General features: G+C 45.4%; 1 protein-coding gene and 1 long non-coding RNA gene across 8 annotated transcripts in view; both read right to left on the bottom strand.

Annotated features, from left to right (window-relative positions):
• Positions 1 to 2,535: 2,535 nt before the first annotated feature.
• On the bottom strand, positions 2,536 to 6,665 carry LOC119952870. The gene is made up of 2 exons (XR_005457903.1): positions 6,388 to 6,665; positions 2,536 to 2,659 (listed from the first exon to the last, which is right to left on the bottom strand). It is a non-coding gene; the product is annotated as an uncharacterized LOC119952870 (long non-coding RNA).
• A 13,208-nt stretch (positions 6,666 to 19,873) lies between these two features.
• The window catches only part of gatad2ab (GATA zinc finger domain containing 2Ab), a 143,578-nt gene continuing 141,854 nt past the window's right edge, over positions 19,874 to 21,597 (bottom strand). For all 7 annotated transcript variants that reach the window (XM_038776341.1, XM_038776342.1, XM_038776344.1 and 4 more), the window contains one exon: positions 19,874 to 20,274. In XM_038776341.1, the coding sequence (XP_038632269.1) occupies positions 20,141 to 20,274 (134 nt within the window). In that variant the 3' untranslated portion in view covers positions 19,874 to 20,140. The remainder of the gene's footprint in view (positions 20,275 to 21,597) is intronic.

Here is a 21,597-nt window from a genome sequence, read left to right as displayed (position 1 = left end):
CATTTTTCAATGTAGACGGCAAGTTGCTGACGAAGGTGTTGGCATCGCGAATTGAGGACTATGTGCCATGGGTGATAGGCGAGGATCAAACTGGTTTTGTGAAGAGAAGGCAGTTGTTGCCGAAAGTGAGGAGGCTACTCAACGTAATCATGATGTTGGCAGTGGGGCAGGAGGTGGAGGTAGTGATGGGGTTGGACGCAGAGAAGGCTTTTGATCGGATGGAGTGGGCGCATTTGCTGGAGCAGTTCAGGTTCGGGTTTGTGGATTGGGCCTGATTGTTGTATAGGGCGTTGGTTGCAAGTGTGTGGATGAACCAAGTGAGTTTGGGCTACACGGTGGGACGAAGCAGGGGTTCCCGCTCTCCCTGTTGCTCTTTGCCTTGGCGATAGAGCTGCTGGCAATGGCGCTTCGGGTATCAAAGGACTGGAGAGGGATTCAGCCAGGAGGGTGTCCATCACAGGGTCTCATTGTATGCGGACGACCTATTATTATATATTCAGGACCTGGTGAGCAGAGTTAGATGCATCACGAAGATCCAGGGGGGAGTTTGTCCAGTTTTTGGGATACAAATTGAATAAGGGCAGACTGAGGTCTTCCCGATTGAGTCCAGAGGACAGGAAAGGCGACGAGGGGAGTTACCGTTAAGGGTGGTTGGGGCGGGTTTCAGGTATTTGGGTAGCCAGGTGGTGTGAAGTTGGGCGCAGTTACATAAACTGATCTTGGCTCGGCTGGTGGAGCACATGAAGGCGGGCTTTAAGAGGTGGGCTGTGCTGCCACTGGAAGGGTGGGTGGCAGGCAGTGAAAATAACGGCGATGCCGAGGTTTTTGTTTGTATTTCAGAACCTGCCAATCTTTGTTGACAAGTAACTTTTTAGGAAGGTCAATGGGCTGATCTCTGGGTTTGTGTGGGTGGGGAATGCGGCAGGCTGTCTTGGGAGTGTGGTTAAGGGGGGTGGCGGTGGTGGGTGGATGGGGTGGGGAGGTGGATTGACTGGAGTTGCCGAACATAATGAACTATTATTGGGCAGTGAACATTGCTATGATAAGGAAATGGGCCGTGGGGGAGGGGTCGGTGTGGGGGCAGGTGGAGACAGCATCATGTAGGGGAATGGGCTTGAGGGCTTTGTTGTTGCCGCCTTTACCGTTCTCGCCGGCTAGTTGAGCTCAGTGGTGGTGTCAGCCATAGGGGTGTGGGGGCAGAATTTGGGGCTGGGTATGCCTCGGTGTGGGCGCCGATCTGTAATAACCACAGGTTTGTGCCGGCAGGGCTGAATGTGAAGATATGGGGGTGGCGGCAGGCAGGGATTGAGCTCTTCGGCCATGTGTTTATAGGCAGCAAATTTGCAGGTTGGAGAACCTGGAGAAATGTACGAGTTGCCAAGGGGGAATGGCTTGAGGAACCTGCAAGTTCGGGACTTTGTAAGGAGAGCTGCCATCCTTTCCTGGGCTGCCGCCCCTGGGGTTCCTGTCGAAGGAAGACGTAGGGGAGGAGAAGGTGTCGCAGTTGATGGGAGTGGGAGGGAGCCCTGGTGGGGGCCAGTAAGTGTAAATGGAAGGAGGAGTTGTGACCGAGATGTGGGCAGAGGCCTTGCGGAGGATGAACGTGTCCTTGCCACGTGGGAGCTTAAGTGTCATCCAGTTTAAAGTGGTGCATAGGACTGAGGATGAGTAGGTTCTTTGTGGGGGTAGAGGATAGGTGTGGACTGTGCACAGGTGGGCCCGCATATCACGTCCACATGTTCTGCACGTGTCCAGGACGGAGGGTATTCTGGCAGGGGTTCTCAGATGTGATGCCCGAGGTGCTGGGTGTGGAGGTGGTTCCGAGTCCAGAGATGGTGCTATTTGGGGTGTCAAAAGACCTGGGAGTCCAGGGGGTGAGAGAGGTCAATGTCTTGGCCTTTGCCTCCCTGACAGCCCAGAGACGGATTTTGCTAGGGTGGTTGGACCCGGAGCCGCCAAAAAGTGTGGGTGAGCAACCTGGCAGAATTTCTTTTTAAAGAAAAAAAAAATTTAGAGTACCCAATTCATTTTTTTTTTTCAATTTTAAGGGGCAATTTAGCGTGGCCAATCCACCTCCTGCACATTTTTGGGTTGTGGGGCGAAACCCACGCAAACACGGGGAGAATGTGCAAACTCCACATGGACAGTGACCCAGAGCTGGGATCCAACCTGCGACCTCGGCGCCGTGAGGCAGCAGTGCTAACCTACTGCACCACCGTGCTGCCCCTGACCTGGTGGAATTCCTGAGGATCGACTGCGGAGGCCAAAATCACTGAATGTATTCATGAAAGAGATAGGTAATGTTTTAGATTTTAATGGCATCAAGGGATATGGTGAGAAATAAGGCATTGAGATAGCGGATCAGCCATGATCATATTGAATGGCGGAGCACCTTGTTTCTACGTTTAGCAAAGAGGTCAGAAACCAGAACAGGGCTTTTCAAACTGCAGCTCGTGGACGGGTGTTTGGAGGGTCGTGATGTTCCCAACACCTAGTTCCATAACTGACTTTTAAATTGAGAATGCCGGTCACAACCTGCTTTTAAATTGAACGATGCAGTCGTCCGGCAAGAAGTCCAGTACGTACATTGATGTCACGCGCCCTGTGCATCTGTGCTTTTGACGCAAAATCACCGAGGAGAGATGCCTCCATTTTCTAGCTGTAAAGCAAGCAAGGCAACTGAAGATGGATTGGTTTGAAGAACTGAAGATGGATTGCTTTATTATAAAGAACAGAGGGACCAGAGACACAAACAGTCCAGGATCTCACAACTGAATCCACTACAGAGAGCTGCTAAGGAGTGTCCACGGCAGAACAAAGCAGCGCTAGTGTTAGCTCTGCACAGAACGCCAGGGCTTCTGTTGAACAGCCAAAGAAAAGAAACTGAAATCAAGGCAGCACGGTGGCGCAGTAGTTAGCACTGCTGCCTCATGGTGCCGAGGTCCCAGGTTCGATCCCGGCTCTGGGTCACTGTCCATATGCAGTTTGCACATTCTCCCCGTGTTTGCGTGGATTTTGCCCCCGCAACCCAAAGATGTGCCGGGTAGGTGGATTGGCTACGCTAAATTGCCCCTTAATTGGAAAAAGTGAATTGGGTACTCTAATGTATATTAAAAAAAACTGAAATCAGGAACAAGACGGTATAAAGATGATTGCTCGAGGTATGGCTTTGTCAATTGTGCCAATGCGCATCAGTATGCAAAGCCCATATTGTTATGTGCAGGGAATTACAGGCAAATGAGAGTTTAAAACCCTCAAAACTGCAAAGGCATTTCGAGACTAAGCATGGCGAGTTGAGGACAAACCTCTTAATTTTTTTTCAAAGGATGCAGCGAGAACCTAAATCATCACCTGGAAGTCCTTAACAAAAATGTAGCATTGAATTGCAAAGCGTGCGATTGTGAGGACCCAACAGGCTCACCAGTCGCATTACAGATAAATGAAAATGGTGTCGCGGGCAAAGAAGTTTGAAAAACACTGGACATGGGCACATAGATTTAAAATGATTGGTATAAGATTAGAAGGGAGTTGAGGACAAATTATATTCATCCAGAGGGTTGTGGGGTCTGAAACCCACTGCCTGAAAGAGCAGTAGAGGCAAAAATGTTCAACTCATTTAAAAGGTGTCTGGATAGGATCAAGGGCCATAACCTGCAAACTACAGACCTACTGCTGGGGTTAGGTTGCGTGGCTCGTTTCTTGGCCGCCATGAACACAAAGTATTAAACCTTCTTTGATTCTAACAAAAGACAGTCAGAGGATTTCGGTCAAAAGTTTAACGGAGGGAACTTTAATAACAAAGGGAGTGGCACAGTGGTTAGCACTGCAGCCTCACAGCACCAGGGACCCGGATTCGATTCCGACCTTGGGTCATTGTCTGTGTGGAGTTTGCGTGTTCTCCCAGTGTCCAAAGATGTGCAGGGTAGGTGGATTGGCCATGATCAATGTGTGGGGTGACGGAGATAGGGTTGGGGAGTGGGTTGCTGTGCTCTTTCGGAGGGTTGGTGCAGACTCGATGGGCCGAATGGCTTCCGTCTGCACTGTCGGGATTCTATGGACAGACGCACAATGGTCATGTGATGACCATCGTCCAAAATACTGCTTCAAAAATAACATGTATTCCTGTTCTCTGAGCATCACCAAAAAGCCTCTCTCTGGAGTAGAGTCTAAAATGCAGCCGATGTCTTAGATTTAGGACTCAGGGAATGCCACGCTGTTGGGAGGTTCTATCGGATGATGTCCCATCTGCCCTCTCAGGTAGATGTAAATGCATCACTCACCCCTGTACTTGCTGATCTAAGAGGATGGACGAGTGATACAGTAGATTTAAAACTACACATTAAACCATAGCTGAAAGATGAGGTGATGCAGACACAAACTAGCAAAAGGAAAATGTAGGACAGATACCGGGACATTTTTCTCCACGCACAAAATGTATCCTCGGTAGGGAATTAGAACAACTGGAGGCCATTTAACTACTCAAGCCTGCTATGCCATCCAGTTTGGCCTGTACTTCAGCTCCAGCAACCCACTTGTATCTGAATTAAAAACAAAAATCTATTGTGTGACCATGTGCTTCCTGACATCACCTTGAATGGCCAACTGTGATTTTCAATTTATGACCCCTTGCTGTGAACTTATTCTCCATCCAGCCTACCAACTCCCATTAACTAACAACACTGTGGCTGTACCTACATGGGTGAATTGCAATTGTTCAAGATGGTGGACAGCTCACCACCACCTTCCCAAGGCTGATTAAGGATTGGCAAGAAATGCTGGCTTCCACACATCCCATGGAAAAAATATTTTTAAAGATGGTCGCAAAACACCTCAATTGGATTATCCCTTAATTTTCTGTACTGGAGGTCAATGTAACCGGTCCTCGTACTTTAACTCTTTTAGCAACAGTTCTTGATTAACTTGTCTCTTCTATTGCATGGGCAGTGCAGCAGTGTAGCCACACAACTGTCCACTTCTGGCGAAGGATTTGGATCCAGTCTAGAATGAAGGGATGTATGTAGACCTGGAAGTGTTTGATGGGGATTCTTACTCTCTGCCTAATCCTGAGTTGTACCTACACTGGAAGTGTTTGAAGGGACAGAGTGAAATAATTTGTACTCTTTATCTAACCCAGTGTTGTACCTGCCCTGGGAGAGTGTGATGGGGACAGTGTAGAGGGAGTTTTACTCTGTATATAACCCTGTGCTGTACATAGCTTGGGAGTCTGGCAGTGTGTGATGGGAACAATGTAGGGGGAGCTTTTTACTCTGTATCTAACCCTGGGAGTTTTATTTAAATTTTAGAGTACACAATTAGTTTTTCCCAATTAGGGGGCAATTTGACGTGGACAATCCACCTAACCTGCACATCTTTGGGCTGTGGGGGTGAAGTGTTTGATGGGAAAAGTATAGAGGGAGCTTTTTACTCTGTATCTAACCCTTTGCTCATATCTGTTGTCCTGTAAGAGTACCTTTAAGAAATATATGTATATAAATGGATATGTATATAAATATCTGTAGGGAGAGTACCTTTAAGAAATGGGTGCTTACTACTGCAGTGATGTCAGAGAGTGGGTGGAGCTGGGCTGCCTGTCAGCTTTTTAACTTTCGTTTTAGGCTGTTTGCTGCAGGGTGTGTTTTAGTTTCGTTTTCAGAGCTGGATAGCTGCGGTCACAGCCAGAAGGGGTATTAGTCTCTCTCTCTCTCTCTCTGTAAACTAAAGACTGTAAATCGATCCTTTGGTGATTTAAAACGAATAACTGCTCTCAGTAGTGACTTTAACCTGATGTGCTTCTGTTAAAGGTTTTGTTTTAAAGTTTTATGGATGTTAAAAGGACAGCTTAAGGATTACATAGTGTTGTATTCTTTGGGGGTTGTATTTGAATTAATGGTTGCTAAAACGTTCAGTGTGTTTTAAAAAGGTTAACTTGAGCTCATAGAATAAACATTGTTTTGCTGTAAAAAATACTTTTCCATTTCTGCTGTACCACACCTGTAGAGTGGGCCGTATGCTCCCCATACCACAATCCATTAAAAGTTGTGGGTCAGGTGAACTCGTATAGAGGGAGCTTTTTACTCTGTATCTAACCCCATGCTGTACCAGTCCTGGGAGTGTTTGATGGAAGGGTAGAACGAGGTCTGCTCTGTATCCAACTCCTTTGGTACTTGGTTGATGTTGATAGCAGGTGGGCAAAATTAAAATGCTACACCACTCATCTTGGTGAGGTCAAAAAATAAAAAGGCACCAATGACAACCTTCAGTGTTACTCATTCATTAAACATAGTCAGTCTCTCGAGCATGCAACTGCAACTATTCCTCTCTTCTCCTCATTTACATGTATCCAAATCAACTCAACCCATCATTGAGTCTTCAGCTCTGTCTACTTACCTCTCAGGATTCGGTTTGCAGAGTGCAGACCAATGCAAGCCACCCTGGTCAAGTGTCCACTCCAAGGCAACAAGTTAAAGGTTGCACACAACTGGTGCACAATCTGTGGTGGAGTTCTGACTAGCCTGGCAGCTCAAGTATTGAAAGCATGGTATTAAGTTGGAGGGAGAATATCTTAAAATGGTGTAACTGATTATTTCGGGCGAGAAGAAATTTTGGCATAATTGTAGGTGAGCAAGGCAGAATTGCTGCGCACACAATCGCACACTTGGAGGTTGGACCAGGATGAGCCCCAAATGGGCTGTTGCCATGTGAATGAGGTCACAATGGGATTTTCAGTCTTGTTAATCTGGTGATTTCACAGAGGGTGCCCTTTTTTGAGCCTGTCCTTGATGTGTCATACTTCTCAAAAACAAAAGTACATCCAAAATCTCACCTTCCATTCGATTGATCAGAAACTGAACTGGACTAGCCATTTTAATACTGTGGCTACCAGGGCAGGTCAATGGCTAGGAATCCTACAGCAAGTAACTCACCTCCTGACCCCCCCCTCCCCCTAAAAGACTGTCCACCATTACAAGGCATGAATCAGGAGTGTGATGGAATACTCTCCAGTTGTCTGGATGAGTGCAGCTTCAACAACAGTCAAGAAGCTTGACATTATCCAGGTCAAAGCAGCCCGCTTGAATTGCTCCCCTTCCACAAACATTCAAACCCTCCACCACCGACGAAGTGGCAGCCGTGTGTACCATCTACAAGATGCACTGCGGGAACTCACCAAGGTTCCTCAGACAGCACCTTCCAAATCCACGACCACAACCATCTAGAAGGACAAGAGCAGTAGCTGCCTGGGAGCCCCACTACCTGGAGGTTCCCCTCCAACTCACTCACCAGCCGGACTTGGAAATATATCACCATTCCTTCACTGTCGCTAGGGCAAAATCCTGGAATTTCCTCCCTAACAGCACTGTGGGTGTACCCACACCTTAGGAACTGCAGCGGTTCAAGGAGGCAGCTCACCACTATCTTCTGAAGGGCAACTAGGGATGGACAATAAATGCTGGCCTAACCAGTGACATCCACATCCCGTAAATGAATTTTTTAAAAATCTGGTCAATGGTGTAAGATGGGATTTCTATTTATGGGAGGTGAGATTGATCTTGGCACACCTGGTCTAAGGAGGTGAAAAGAAGAAAAAGATTCTGGCCTGTTTTCTGGTTAGAGGCATCCCAGATGAGAACAGAATCAGTTCAACATCAATAAATTTGGACCAATGTGCAAGTCTTGCTGAATTCAAGGCAAAATAAATGGTAAGTTTTGTTTTGAAGTGGGCTCTCATGTTTTTCTCAACCTATCTGGTCTCTGGATAACTCACCTTCTCACCATATTCCTCAATCCCATCCACTCAACATGTTTGCCAAACCCAACTACTCACTATATCCATCATTCCCAACTTCACATCCAATCCATCCATCCTACCTAACCACCATATCCCTCAATCTAACTCCCATCTCTTCACAAACGTTGTCTGAAATACATCAGTGGCCTCAGCCCACAACTCTATTACTATAGTGGTCAACACTGAGGGAATGTTGGATGAGCTGTTTATCTATATGGAAGGTGTCCAGAGTCTTAGATAAAGCTCCATGAATCTTTGCAAAGAAAAAATGAATTGATAGTGTCCTTTAGGCCTTGAAAAAGCCATAAAATGTCTCACAACTGATTAATCACCGTTCACTACGTAATCATTCTTGTGTATGCAGCAACCGCTGTATGCACAGCAGGATCCCAGAAATAGCAAATACAATAACTAATTAATTTGTTTCTTAAAGTTTGAATGTTAGGCCAGGACATTAGCAGTGTTGCACTATTGGTCGAATTGCTGTTTACATTTCATGTGCGCTAATAAGACCATAAGACATAGGAGTGGAAGTAAGGCCATTCGGCCCATCGAGTCCACTCCGCCATTCAATCATGGCTGATGGGCATTTCAACTCCACCTACCAGCATTCTCCCCGTAGCCCTTAATTCCTCGCGACATCAAGAATTTATCTATCTCTGCCTTGAAGCCATTTAGCGTCCCGGCCTCCACTGCACTCCGCGGCAATGAATTCCACAGGCCCACCACTCTCTGGCTGAAGAAATGTCTCCGCATTTCTGTTCTGAATTTACCCCCTCTAATTCTAAGGCTGTGCCCACGGGTCCTCGTCTCCTCGCCTAACGGAAACAGTTTCTTTGCGTCCACCCTTTCTAAGCCATGTATTATCTTGTAAGTTTCTATTAGATCTCCCCTTAACCTTCTAAACTCCAATGAATACAATCCCAGGATCCTCAGCCGTTCATCATATGTTAGACCCGCCATTCCAGGGATCATCCGTGTGAATCTCCGCTGGACACGCTCCAGTGCCAGTATGTCCTTCCTGAGACGTGGGGCCCAAAACTGGACACAGTACTCCAAATGGGGCCTAACCAGAGCCTTATAAAGGCTCAGTAGCACATATCGCTGCTTTTATATTCCAACCCTCTTGAGATAAATGACAACATTGCATTCGCTTTCTTAATCACGGATTCCACCTGCATGTTTACCTTTAGGGAATCCTGATGTGTTTTCTGGGTCAGGAGGTTTGGAAAGGCTGTTCTTGCCACTGTTGCCTCATTGTTCAAATTCACAATTTAGCTCTGTTAATACAGTACACCAGCAACTGAGAATCAATGCAAATAGATGAGGACAAAGCTTTAATCTGTATAACTGTTACCCTCCAGGCGCTGCATTATTCATTCATAAAGACAATAGCTTTGAGGCCCCTGGTGTATGTCTCAGGAAGCAAAATATGGCTCATCTCCACTTCCCTCCTCTACATGTGCTGTGTGTGTGTGTGTGTGCGCGCGCACGCGTTTGTGTCTCTATCTATCCCTCAGCCTCTACTATTAAGATCAGCTAAGGGTCACAGGTTAATTGCCGCCAAGGCAAATAGTTCAAACAGCAAATAGTTCAAATTGTAATAAGTCAACCCATACAACAGCAGCTTGCATTTATACAACATGTTTAACATGGTAAAGCTTCCAAAATGCCATTACAGGAGGGTGATCAAACAAAATTTGATAAAGAGCCCCCAAGCCTTTTAGGATTGGAATAAAGCCTGGTGAGTGTTTTAGAGAAGATGCATCTTAGGGGGGCAATTCCAGAGCCCAGGGGCTTGGCAGCTGAAGCGCAACCACCAATGTTAGAGCAATTGAAATTGAAAATGCACCATCGGCCCAAGTTGGAGGAGTGCAGAGATCACAGAAGGGTGTCGGGCTGGAAGGAGTTACAGAGATAGGGATGGTGGAAGCCATGGAGGGAATTGGAAACAAGGTCGAAAATTTTAAAGTTTTTTCCCCCATAAATTTAGAATACCCAATTCATTCGGTTTCCAATTAAGGGGTATTTTAGCATGGCCAATCCACCTATCCTGCACATCTTTTTGGGTTGTGGGGGTGAAACCCACGCAAACACGGAATGTGCAAACTCCACACGGACAGTGACCCAGAGCCGGGATGGAACCTGGGACCTCGGCGCCGTGAGGCCACAGTGCTACCACTGCACCACCGTGCTGTCTCGAGAATTTTAAAGTTGAGCCGTTCCTGGACTGTGGGCCAATGTATATCATTGAGTACAGGTGCTGAAGGCTGAATAGTGTATCTGGTTACTCCCTAGTGTTATGGTCAGGAGGGGGATTAAAGGGCAGCACGGTGGCATAGTGGTTAGCACTGTTGCCTTATGGCACCAAGGTCCCAGGTTCGATCCCGGCTCTGGGTCACTGTCCGTGTGGAGTTTGCACATTCTCCCTGTGTTTGTGTGGGTTTCGCTTGCACAACCCAAAGATGTACAACTAGGTTTATTGGCCACACTAAATTGCCCCTTAATTGGAAAAAATTAATTGGGTACTCTAAATTTATTTAAAAAAAAGGAGGGGGATTAATTTAAACAGCCGATTTCTCCTCTCATTACTCATCTGTAAACAGCAAGGTATTTTTGATTTCCATCTTTATCAGCAGTGGTGTAATTTCTTCACCCCTTCAGGTTTGGAGAGATCTGATCCTCTATTGATAACCCCACAGCAAACTCAAGGTAATGCAAAATCAGAGGGTTAATTTATTTTTTATTTATTTTAATGTTTTAAAAATTAAAAGTACCCAATTCATTTTTTCCATTTAAGGGGCAATTTAGCATGGCCAATCCACCTGACCTGCACATCTTTGGGTTGTGGGGGTGAAACCCACGCAAACACGGGGAGAATGTGCAAACTCCACACAGACGGTGACCCAGGGCTGGGATCGAACTCGGGATCGCGATACCATGAGGCAGCAGTGCTAATCACTGCAGCATCGTGATCAGATCATAACCTCAACTACACTTTCCTGTCTACCCTCCATACCCTTGACTCCCCTGTCGATCAAGAATCTATCAAACTCAGCCTTAAAAATATTCACTGATCCAGGCTCCACTGCTCTTTGGGGAAGCAAATTCAATAGACTCCCTACCCTCACAGAAAAAGTTCTCCTCGTTTTCATCTTAAATGGGAGACCCCTTATTTTCAAGCTGTGTGCCCCAGTTCTAGTCTCCCCCATAAACCCTCTCAGCATCTACGCTGTTAACACCCCTCAGGATCATAGAAGATCATCGAATTTACAGTGCAGGAGGCCATTTGGCCCATCGAGTCTGCACCGGCCCTTGGAAAGAGCACCCCACTTAAGCCCACACCTCCACCCTATCCCTGCAACCCCACATAACATAAGGGCAGTTTAGCATGGCCAATCCACCTAACCCTGCACATCTTTAGACTGTGGGTGGAAACTGGATCACACGGAAGAAACCCACGCAAACGTGCAGACTCCGCACAGACAGTGACCCAAGCCAGGAATCGAACCTGGGACCCTGGAGCTGTCAAGCAACAGTGCTAACTACTATGCTACCGTGTTGCTCCTAATCTTATGTTTCAATAAGATCACTTCTCATTCCTGGAAACTCTAATCGGTGCAGGCCCAACCAGACAAATTTCTCCTCATAAGATAAGATAATTCCTCAGGAATGAGACAAGTAAACCTTCTCTGAACTGCTGCTAATGCAATTATATCCTTTAAGTAAGGAGACCAAACCTGTACACAGTACTCCAGACGTGGTCTTACCAACGCCCTGTAGCAAAACGTTGCTACTTTTAAATTCAATTCCCCTTGCAATAAACAGCAACATTCCATTTGCCTTCCTAATCACTTGCTGTATCCACATGCTAACCTTTTTGCGATCCATGCACCAGGCCACCCAGCTTCCACTGTAATGCAGCACTTTGCAATCTCTCACCATTTAACTAATATACTGCTTTTCTATTCTTCACTCCAAAGTGGACAAGTTTACATTTTCCCATGTTGTACTTCATTTGCCACATTTTTGCCTCCTCACTTAACCTATTTACGTCCCCTTGCAGCTCCCTGTGCCTTCACAAGCTGTCTGCCTATCTTTGTCTCATCAGCAAAATGTAGCAACTATACATTTGCTTCCTTCACCCATTGTACATAGAGCTATTATAATACAATACTGGGGTATGGTGCTGGTGAGGACAGGGCTATCACTGTACAATATTGGGGTACAGTACTGGTGGGGACAGGTCGGTCACTGAATACAACTGGGGTACAGTACTAATAGGGACAAGTCTGCCACTGAATAAAACAGGTACAGTCCTGGTGAAGACATGACAGTCACTGCGTAACTCTGGGGTAGGTGGCACAGTAGCGCACTGCTGCCTCACGGCGCCGGGGACTCGGGTCTAATCCCGGCCCTGGGTCACTGTACATGTGGAGTTCGCACATTCTCCGTGTGTCTGCGTGGGTCTCACCCCCACAACTCAAAGATGCGCAGGGTAGATGGATTGGCCACACTAAATTGCCCCTTAATTCGATAAACTTTAAAAATAACTCTGGGTCACAGCGGTGAACAAATTCTGGAATACCATTTATTTATTTATCTTTTAAAAAATTTTTTTAGAGTACCCAATTCATTTTTCCAATTAAGGGCCAATTTAGCGTGTTCAATCCACCTACCTACCTTGCACATCTTTGGGTTGTGGGGGCGAAACCCACGCAGACACGGGGAGAATGTGCAAACTCCACACGGACAGTGAACCAGAGCTGGGATTGAACCTGGGACCTCGGCGCCGTGAGACTGCAATGCTACTACTGTGCCACCGTGCTGCCCTGGAAAACCATTTAGATAACAACAACAATGATACATATACATGGACTTGGGCCAGTTTTCAAAGTCATTGCTTGAAAAGGCATTTGGTTTCAAATTGATGAGATTGATGGCTGGGAATTTGTTTGAGAGCAACAAGTGATATGTGCCGCTACAGTCAATTAATCAGGCCCTCCAGACGGCAGCACGGTGGCGCAAGTGGTTAGCACGGTTGCCTCACGGCGCCGAGTCACAGGTTCGATCCCGGCTCTGGGTCACTCTCCGTGTGGAGTTTGCACATTCTCCCCGTGGTTGACTCTTAACTGCCCTCTGACATGTCCTACCAAGTCACTCAGTTCAAGGGCAATTAAGACAATTGCTGGCCTTGTCAATGACACCCACATCCCAAGGAAGAATTTTTAAAAAGCATCATTGATGGTTGTAAAAATCCATCAGGTTCACTAATGTCCTTTAGGGAAAGAAATCTGGCCTATATGTTTTTGAAATTATTCATGGGATGGGGGGCATCGCTGGCTAGACCCAGCATTTATTGCCCATCCCTGATGGGCATTTAAGAGTCAACCACATTGCTGCGGATCCAGAGTCACATGTAGGCCAGGCAAGGATGGCAGATTTCCTTCCCTTAAGGACAGGAGTGGATTTTTAACGACAATTGTTTCATGGTCAGAATTAGACTTTCAATTCCAGATTTTTATTTAATTCAAATTTAACCATCTGCCATGGTGGGATTTGAACCTGGATCCCCAGAGCATTATATGGTGGGTGTACATCCATGGACTGCAGCAGTTCAAGGCAGCAACTCTTCACCACCTTCTACTTTCAAGGGCAATTAAGAATGGACATGAAAGAATAAAAAACCCTGGCAGCCAATTTGTGCAAATCAAGTAGTTACTTGATAAAAATCGGAATTGTTTTTAGTGATATTGTTTGGGGTAAATATACCTTGGCCAAGGCACCGCGTGACTGCTGTGAAAACTATGATCAAAGGCCCTCAAGTCTGGAATAAACCAGCCCTTACAACAATGTTTGATTTGAGCTTTTATTTCTTGCGTCGTTGATTGGTTGTGTGTGTAAAGTAAACATTTTTAAAAAAAAAAAAGAGTACCCAATAATTTTTTCCAATTAAGGGGCAATTTAACATGGCCAATCCACCTACCTTGCACATCTTTGGGTTGTGGGGGGTGAGACCCACACAGACATGCGGAGACTGTGCAAACTCCAGACAGTGAACCGGGGCCGGGATCGAACCTGGGACCTCGGTGCCGTGAGGTGTGTAAATTTTGACAGTCTGGTTGGGGTTGGGAGAGTGGACAAAAAATACTGGAATATCTCATCAGGTGCCTTTCCTCAATGACTTAACACCCATTACAGGTTGCACATAATTTCAAGCAATTTTTCACTGCAGGATTTCAGCAGTTTTCTGAATAGGCTGTATTAGCACTGGTGCCTCAGTGCCAAAGACCCAGGTTCGATTCCAGCCTTGGGTGACTGAGTTCTCCCAGTATCTGCATGGGTTTCCTCCCACAGTCCAAAGATTTGCAGGTTAGGTAGATTGACCATGGCCAATGTGTGGGGTTACGAGGATAGGGCAGGGTAGTGGGCCTAGGTTGAGTGCTCTTTTGGAGGATCGATGGGCCAAATAGCCTCCGTCTGGCCTGTTGTGATTCTATAGAACAGTGCTCCATAACAATTAAAATGGCAGTGTAGTGCACGAGGCCACATAGGACTGTAGTCCTTCAGTAAAACAGGTGGAGACAATATGAGGCCCCTTGATCATTCTACAGCATTAATTGGGCATTAAAGAAAAGCCTTTCTCTGTACAGTATATTTACGGCCTCCATTTATCTCACCAACCTTATCGGCAGAACCACAATCGCACTAATATCCTACATGTGCTTTCAACTGGCAAAGTCCAAAGCTCTGGAATTTACTCCCCAGATCCTTATTCCCTTTTTATGGTCTTCTCTAAAACCTTGGAGTGGGTGTTTTTAATGTAGACTCAGCCTGGCCTGAGGGTATTTAATGGCATAGTGCAGAGGGATGTTTTACTTTCTAAATTATATCTTGCCTGAGTGTGTGCGACAGTGGCATAGTGGTAATGACTAGTAGTCCAGAGACCCAGACTAATGCGCTGGAGACATAGATTCAAATCCTACCAAAGCAGCTCTTGGAATTTAAATTCAATTAAAGAAATCTGGAATTGAAAAGTAAGCTCATTCTTTTTAAAAATAAATTTAGAATACCCAATTATTTTTTCCAATTAAGCAGCAATTTAGCGTGGCCAATCTACTTACCTTGCACATCTTTGGGTTGTGGAGGTGAGACCCACGCAGACACGGGGAGAATGTGCAAACTCCACATGGACAGTGACCCAGGACTGGGATCGAACCCGGGTCATCGGCACCGGAGGCAGCAGTGCTAACCACTGCACCACCCCAAAAGGTAGTCTCAGTCATGCTGATCATGCAACTATCATCAATTGCCATAAAAACTCATCTCTTTTTGCCCTTTAGGGAAGGTCATTTTCTGTCCTGACCTGACTTATATGTGACTCCAGACCGATAGTAGTGTGTTGACTCTAACCAGCCCGTTGAAATATGTGGCGCAGTAGCACAGTGGGTAGCACTGTTGCTTCACAGCTCCAGGGTCCCAGGTTTGATTCCCGGCTTGGGTCACTGTCTGTGCGGCGTCTGCACGTTCTCCCCGTGACTGCGGGTGCTCCATTTCCTCCCACATGTCCCGAAAGTCGTGCTCGTCAGGAAATTTGGACATTCTGAATTCTCCCTGTGTACCCGAACAGGCATAGAAATGTGGCGACTAGGGGATTTTCACAGTAACTTCATTGCAGTGTTAATGTAAGCCTACTTGTGACAATAAAGATTATTTTTTAAATGGCCTCGGATGCCACTCAGTTCAGGCTAATTAGGGATGGACAACAAATGTTGGGTTAGTCAGTGACGTCCACATTTCATCAAAATATTTGAAAAACTTCATTCATCTTCACTGATATCTTCAATTTACGGAGCATGAAAAAAAAAACACCATGAAGAACAGACAAAAGTGCCAGAATGCTGTTTGTCCTGTTTATTTGTCATTCAAATGCTAAAAATCCCTCACAATACAATATACATAATCCACTTCGAGCATGGATTCAAATTCCCCGGCAGGGCTTCAGTGGGAATGGACATCTTGAGTAATTTCTTTGAAACTTCTTTCTATTAGAGGCTATAATCACAGTAAATAGAAGGTCCAGAAGATAACCAACACGTCTGAATCGACTCGTGACTTCAGTCACCCGGAATATAAATTTGCTGACGATGCAAAGTGGAGATAAAAGTTCTTTTGCAAAGTCTGAGATTTCTGTTAAATCTGTGGTTATTTCCACGTATACAGTCACCTCTCCAACGTGAAAATAGTTTATGCTTACAGACAATATGTGCTTGAGGTTTCTGGGATGTTTGCATTCATTCTAGAAAAATACCTGTCAGTTGCTCTTTCTTCACTCCGCTCCTTTCCCCCCAAAAAATAATTTTGGGGCAGGGAGGGGAAGAGAATAGAGTCGGGTCCGAAGAGGAAGATGGGAGTTGTTCGGTTTCCAATTATCCTGCAACCCAGACTCTCGCTGTCGCAGTGAAGCTGGGTGCTTTATTTGGTAGCAATTTGTTACTGATCATCAGAATGAGGCACAGCGATCTCCTGTGGACTACATTTCCTTCAAAGCATAAAACACTTGTTCAACATGGTTATTTGTCCCTCCCCAAAACCCAAAACGAAAGGTCATGACCTCACCTGACCAGACTGAAAATGTCTCGTTATGGTCCAAACAGATTATACTGTGTGCGTGGGCCCACACCCACTAGGAACTGCACCGATCAGGAGTGCCCCAAACTAACAGGAGCCAGCAGACAAGAGACTTCTTTCATCCCAAGCGGGTTTCGGCTTGAACCCTGGTTCCAAAGGTTGTACCCCTTTGCATCTGCATCTCCTTTCCTGTTTTTCTTATTTGAGAGGTGGGGGTGGAAGAGGAGCATAAAGGAAAACAGTCCAAGATCCAGAAAATGAGATGGTGGACAAGAAGTTGAATTTATCACCACACTCCAAAGTGAACAACATTCTGGTTCTCCTTTAGTTCCTAATCCCAGATTTAAGGGATTTCCGTTAGAGAGAGCACAAAGTACAGGGCACACACTGTTAATCATCTGTAATGCATCACATTAATTAACACATTGTATGTATATGGCTCTCCACAACTAGTACTATTTGTATCAGCTGATGCAAATGACAATGGAACCAACACATTCTCAATCTCTTACTGGCTTAATAAGCAGTCAGCAGAGCCCACCTCTCCCAAGAAAGCATTCTGGACAGTGAGGACAGAGAGAGAGTGAGTCAGGGACAACCAAAAAAAAAATACCATCACACGGTCTAACCCAGTCTCTGGGTGGATTACAGTCAAGTCATTTTCTGCACCCACTCCAAGTCGAAAATCCACCCTGAATCTTGAATTCCATACCACGTAAAAATCCAATAAAGATCGCAACAAACTCAAACTTCTACAACAAAAAAAACTTCTTATGTACATTGCAACAGAGAACCCAAGTCTCCAAGAGAACTTCCAATTAGTCAGCTCCACCCAATATGTTACAAAATGGACATACTTCCCAGCCCTGCACCCCCCCCCCCCCCCCCCCCCCAATCAGAAAAAAACAATAAGAAAGACATTGGTACGACCCAGAAAAGTGTGTTTTGTTTTGAAAAGAGGAGACAAAGATGTTCTGGGAGTCATACACAAGCACTATACAGGAGGCAATCTGGAGCAGGGACCAGTATGGGCAGGCCTCCTCCGTTTCCCCTCTTGTTATGATCTAATTTTACAGAAGGCGGGAAAGTCCTCTGGAACCTCATCCAAGTGGTTACTCTTCATGCACAAATTGGCTGAGGAGGATTTTTGTTATTGGGGTTCGGGGGGTATCTAGAGGCTGTGCTAAATAGTTGTGACTCATCTGGACCTCCACACACGCAACTGAACTTCCCAATAGGAGACACTGGATGGCCACCAACAGCATGAACCTTGGCAGACGTTTCCTAACTTAAGGGAGAATAAAGGCAATGGGTACAACTCTATTCACTGCTGAGAGCAAACTGGGATCAATCCTGAAACATGTTCTTCGTGCACTTATTATGTCTCTGCTGTTGCTTATGGAGCATGCAGTTGGGTTTTGAAGTTGAATGGCGCATAAACTACCACCTCCCTGCCTGCAGGTTTTAAAATCAAAAACATGTTCCTGTTGACTAACTTCCATGGAAGAGGTCCTGATCATTTACAAACATTGGGGTCTCTGAAAATTACACTTTTTGATCTCTGCAGTGGTCCAAACGTACTCCACAATATTAATCTAACTCTGGTGGAATTAAATCTCTCATTCCAGCTAACCAATCATATACAAAATGAAAGAACCCAAAGATTTAAAGCAAAAAAAACCAGAGACAACTGGCAAAATGGCTTCCTAATGACTAATCAGATATCAAAAAGGAGGGAAAACTACAAATCTCCCTAAACATTAAAATAAATTTTTCACACTGGGATCAGAAACAAACTGGAGTTAAAATGACAGTGTCAGTTCCAGTTTCTTGGGAATTTGGAATGGAGAGCAGTCACTTGGCCACATGAACGTTGTGAACATTGTCATGTTCCCCCCCCTTTTCCAACCCCAACTTTGCCTTCAAGCAGCAACTTCTGCCTTAACGAAATGTCTTGATCTACCTCTGCCAGCCCATCACTGCCCAAATATGAACACAAGGCTTAACACTGATTAGAGCATTTTAGCATCCACATAAAGGTGACTGACCGAAATGGCTTGGGAGCATAAATACAACAAGAGCTTCCTGCTCGAGTGAGACTTGATAGACACAAGACCCTCCCGAGTTTGGAATGGAGACCCTGGCACCTATTAAAATCCAGTATTGAAACTAGATCTGCCTTGGGATACAATGGGGCGGAAAAGCCCAAACCCTCCAATGTGGAGGTTTCTAAACAGCGGTAAAGCCACAATTGTAAGGAGCTGGAGGGGAATTGGGGGTTGAAAGAGAAGAGTATTAAATAAAAATGGAATAGAGATTATTCATCCTTCTGAAAAGTCTTTCACAAAGTTCAGCAATGTCTGTGCTCATGTTATGCCCTTGACTAGAATATTCAGGACAGCCTGCTCAAGTAACTTCACATAGAACTCCTGAAAATCTTAAAATCTTCCAATCTCCCCACCCAACAATAGAAAATGGCCCGTCTCAGGTTACCTGCCTATTTCCAGTTTGTAAACACTGATGTTCATTGATGTGTGTGGGGGATGCAGGCCATGAAGGGGAGAGAGGTATCACTGGGCTACTTCCAAGTGGGCTCTGGGCAGAAAGGAAACTGACACACTGGAAATCCCCGACAACATTGCACATAATCTAATATAGGGCATAATTATTTACTTCTATCCTCCAATCTGAATCCTTGTGAAAAAGGTGACTCCCTCCCCCATTTAAAACTATGTTACATAGTTATGTGGGTATCGGCAGGCAGATGAATCCCAAAGAAATCACATGGTTTGCTTAAAAGGTATTAGGCAAGCATGCTTTAAAGGTGGAAGATCAGGAGTCACAAATAATATATTATCTATATTATGGGAGAAGACAGTGTCCTTGTTTGAACAGCATAGGCTACGTTGTTTGGTGGTCCTTCAATGCTGCCCAGTCTTCTTGAAATCTCAAGTTTCTGTTCCTGAAAATGGAACACTCCAAATTGTCTGACTGTAACCGGCTCAGTAGCCATCTTATCAACTTTACCCCTCATGCTGATTGACACAGGATTATTGTGTTTGCGACCAGGTGGAGAGTGAAAGAAAAAAAATCCAAAAAATTATACTATATGCTATTGTAGAACTTGAGACTTATGGTGGTGTCCTTTATACTATGAAGGTGAGAAACAGAACACAAATACACAAGCTTGTGCTCTCAGACATAATTGTGCTCGCACACAGGTACGTGCGCTCACTTGCGCGCACACACACCCCCTCGTGCACACACAATCGCTTGCTCACACACGCCACACATGCACTCACACACAGGCACACGTGCTCACACAGGCATGTGCGCTCACTCACACACACAGGCACGCCCGCTCTCACACACACACACACACACACACACACACACACACACACACTTACAGGCAGAAATACACACACACAGAAAGAACAAGTAAAAAAAAAATTCTCATTTCCCCATACAGCTTTCATTATAATCCGACAATGAATACCCATTTCTATTAGTCACATTTTGTACTTTTTCCTTATACATTTGTAAGTGTCCGAAGGGCAAAGAAATCCAGATTTTATCTGATAAGACTACAGGAAATTCGCCGGGTTGATGTGGGCCTCACACCTCGGACTGTTGGACTGCATATTAGCAGTAAAGAAAGAAGGGTGCAAGGTGATGGCAGCTGTCTCAGAGCTATCTCCCTCCCCGCTACCCCCACCCGATTTATTTCCATGTGGTGGCCGATTGGCTGATGGATCGTGAGGGGATCATGTCCAGCAGGTACTCGCGTTGACGATCCACGGCTGAAGTTGTCTTGTGCACCGATAGATTTGGGCTAACGTATGCCATGGTAACCCCTGGAAATGGAGAGAAGTGGCAAAACTTAGTCATTGCACCAAAAAATCCAGCATCCTACCAGAATCTGATGAACAGATTCCAATTTCTCTTGGCTGAATGGAAGCTGGCAGGATGGCCTGTGTTTTCAATTATTTTCCTCCTCACCTTTGCCCCCCATCAATTAACAATCTTAACCATTACAAATTTTTTAACCGTTGGCATTTAGTGTTCAATTTCCACCTTGGCTTGTGCTCAAATCATATCTCCAGAGGCATTCCAGTAAGGTTAGGAAGCAGCTACCGACACTAGGTGGGATAATTTAAACTGAATGTCACAACAATGACTTAATGATGCTTCCTGTGCCATTTGCTGGACCCAACTTACATGTTAGGTAGGTAAGGGAAACATGGGAAGTGGTATTGTCCCTGGACTGACAATCCAGAGACCCAGGTTGATGCTCTGGGGACCTTGGTATGAATCCCACTATGGCAGATGGTGAAATCTGAAAAGTCTAAATGAAACCATTATCGATTGTTGTAAAAACCCACCTGGTTCAATAACGTTCTTTAGAAGGAAATCTGCCACCTTTAGCTGGACTGGCCTACATGTGACTCCAGATGCACATCGATGTGGTTGTATCTTAAATGCCCTATTAAGCCACTCCGTTCAAGGGCAATAAATGCTGGCCCAGCCAGCAACGCCCATTTCATGAATGAATTGGAGGCAGCATTTTGGGACTCAAGATTAAGTTCGTTTTGATCCACATTGTTCTGCAGTGCTGGTGCAGACAGGGTTGCTTTCCAGGAAGCCACTTAGCTGTTCTTGACAACACCCAGCAAGGTTTCACTCTGGGTGCGCACAAGCCTTTGTAGTACAAGTCTGCAGTATTCCATGGCTTCCTGTGAGTGAACTCAAACATAAAGTGAACTGCACCCAGGAATACCAGGTTCGAGTTCAAGCTGGGATGTGTGAAATGTGCAAAGTTTGGCTTCTACAGAGCGGGAGGGAAGCTGGCAAAACAACACAGCTTCCATACCTATGCTCAGTATCATAAACTCGTCAAAAACAAATGTCATTAAAGTGAGATTCCACCTCGAATGAAAGAAAGTAACCTAGTTAAGGAACATAATCCACATATTTTGATCAAAGGGAAAGTTAAGCAAAAGGAGGATACAGGGAAGGGGAAGAGAGGTAATTACAGGGATGGTGACAAGGAATACACAAGCTAATATGTGAAATTCAGCTCAAGCAAGTGGTTACAAGCGGGTTAAACATTTCAGAAAAGTGCTGAATTAATTTCCTCAATTTTGACGAAGGATACCAGTCTGCTCAGTTGATCAGAG

This window comes from Scyliorhinus canicula, chromosome 18 (assembly GCF_902713615.1).
Source record: "Scyliorhinus canicula chromosome 18, sScyCan1.1, whole genome shotgun sequence".
In the NCBI taxonomy this organism is placed as follows: Eukaryota; Metazoa; Chordata; class Chondrichthyes; order Carcharhiniformes; family Scyliorhinidae; genus Scyliorhinus; species Scyliorhinus canicula.
Note: the sequence above shows the minus strand (reverse complement) of the source record. Positions and strands in the feature narration are given on the sequence as shown.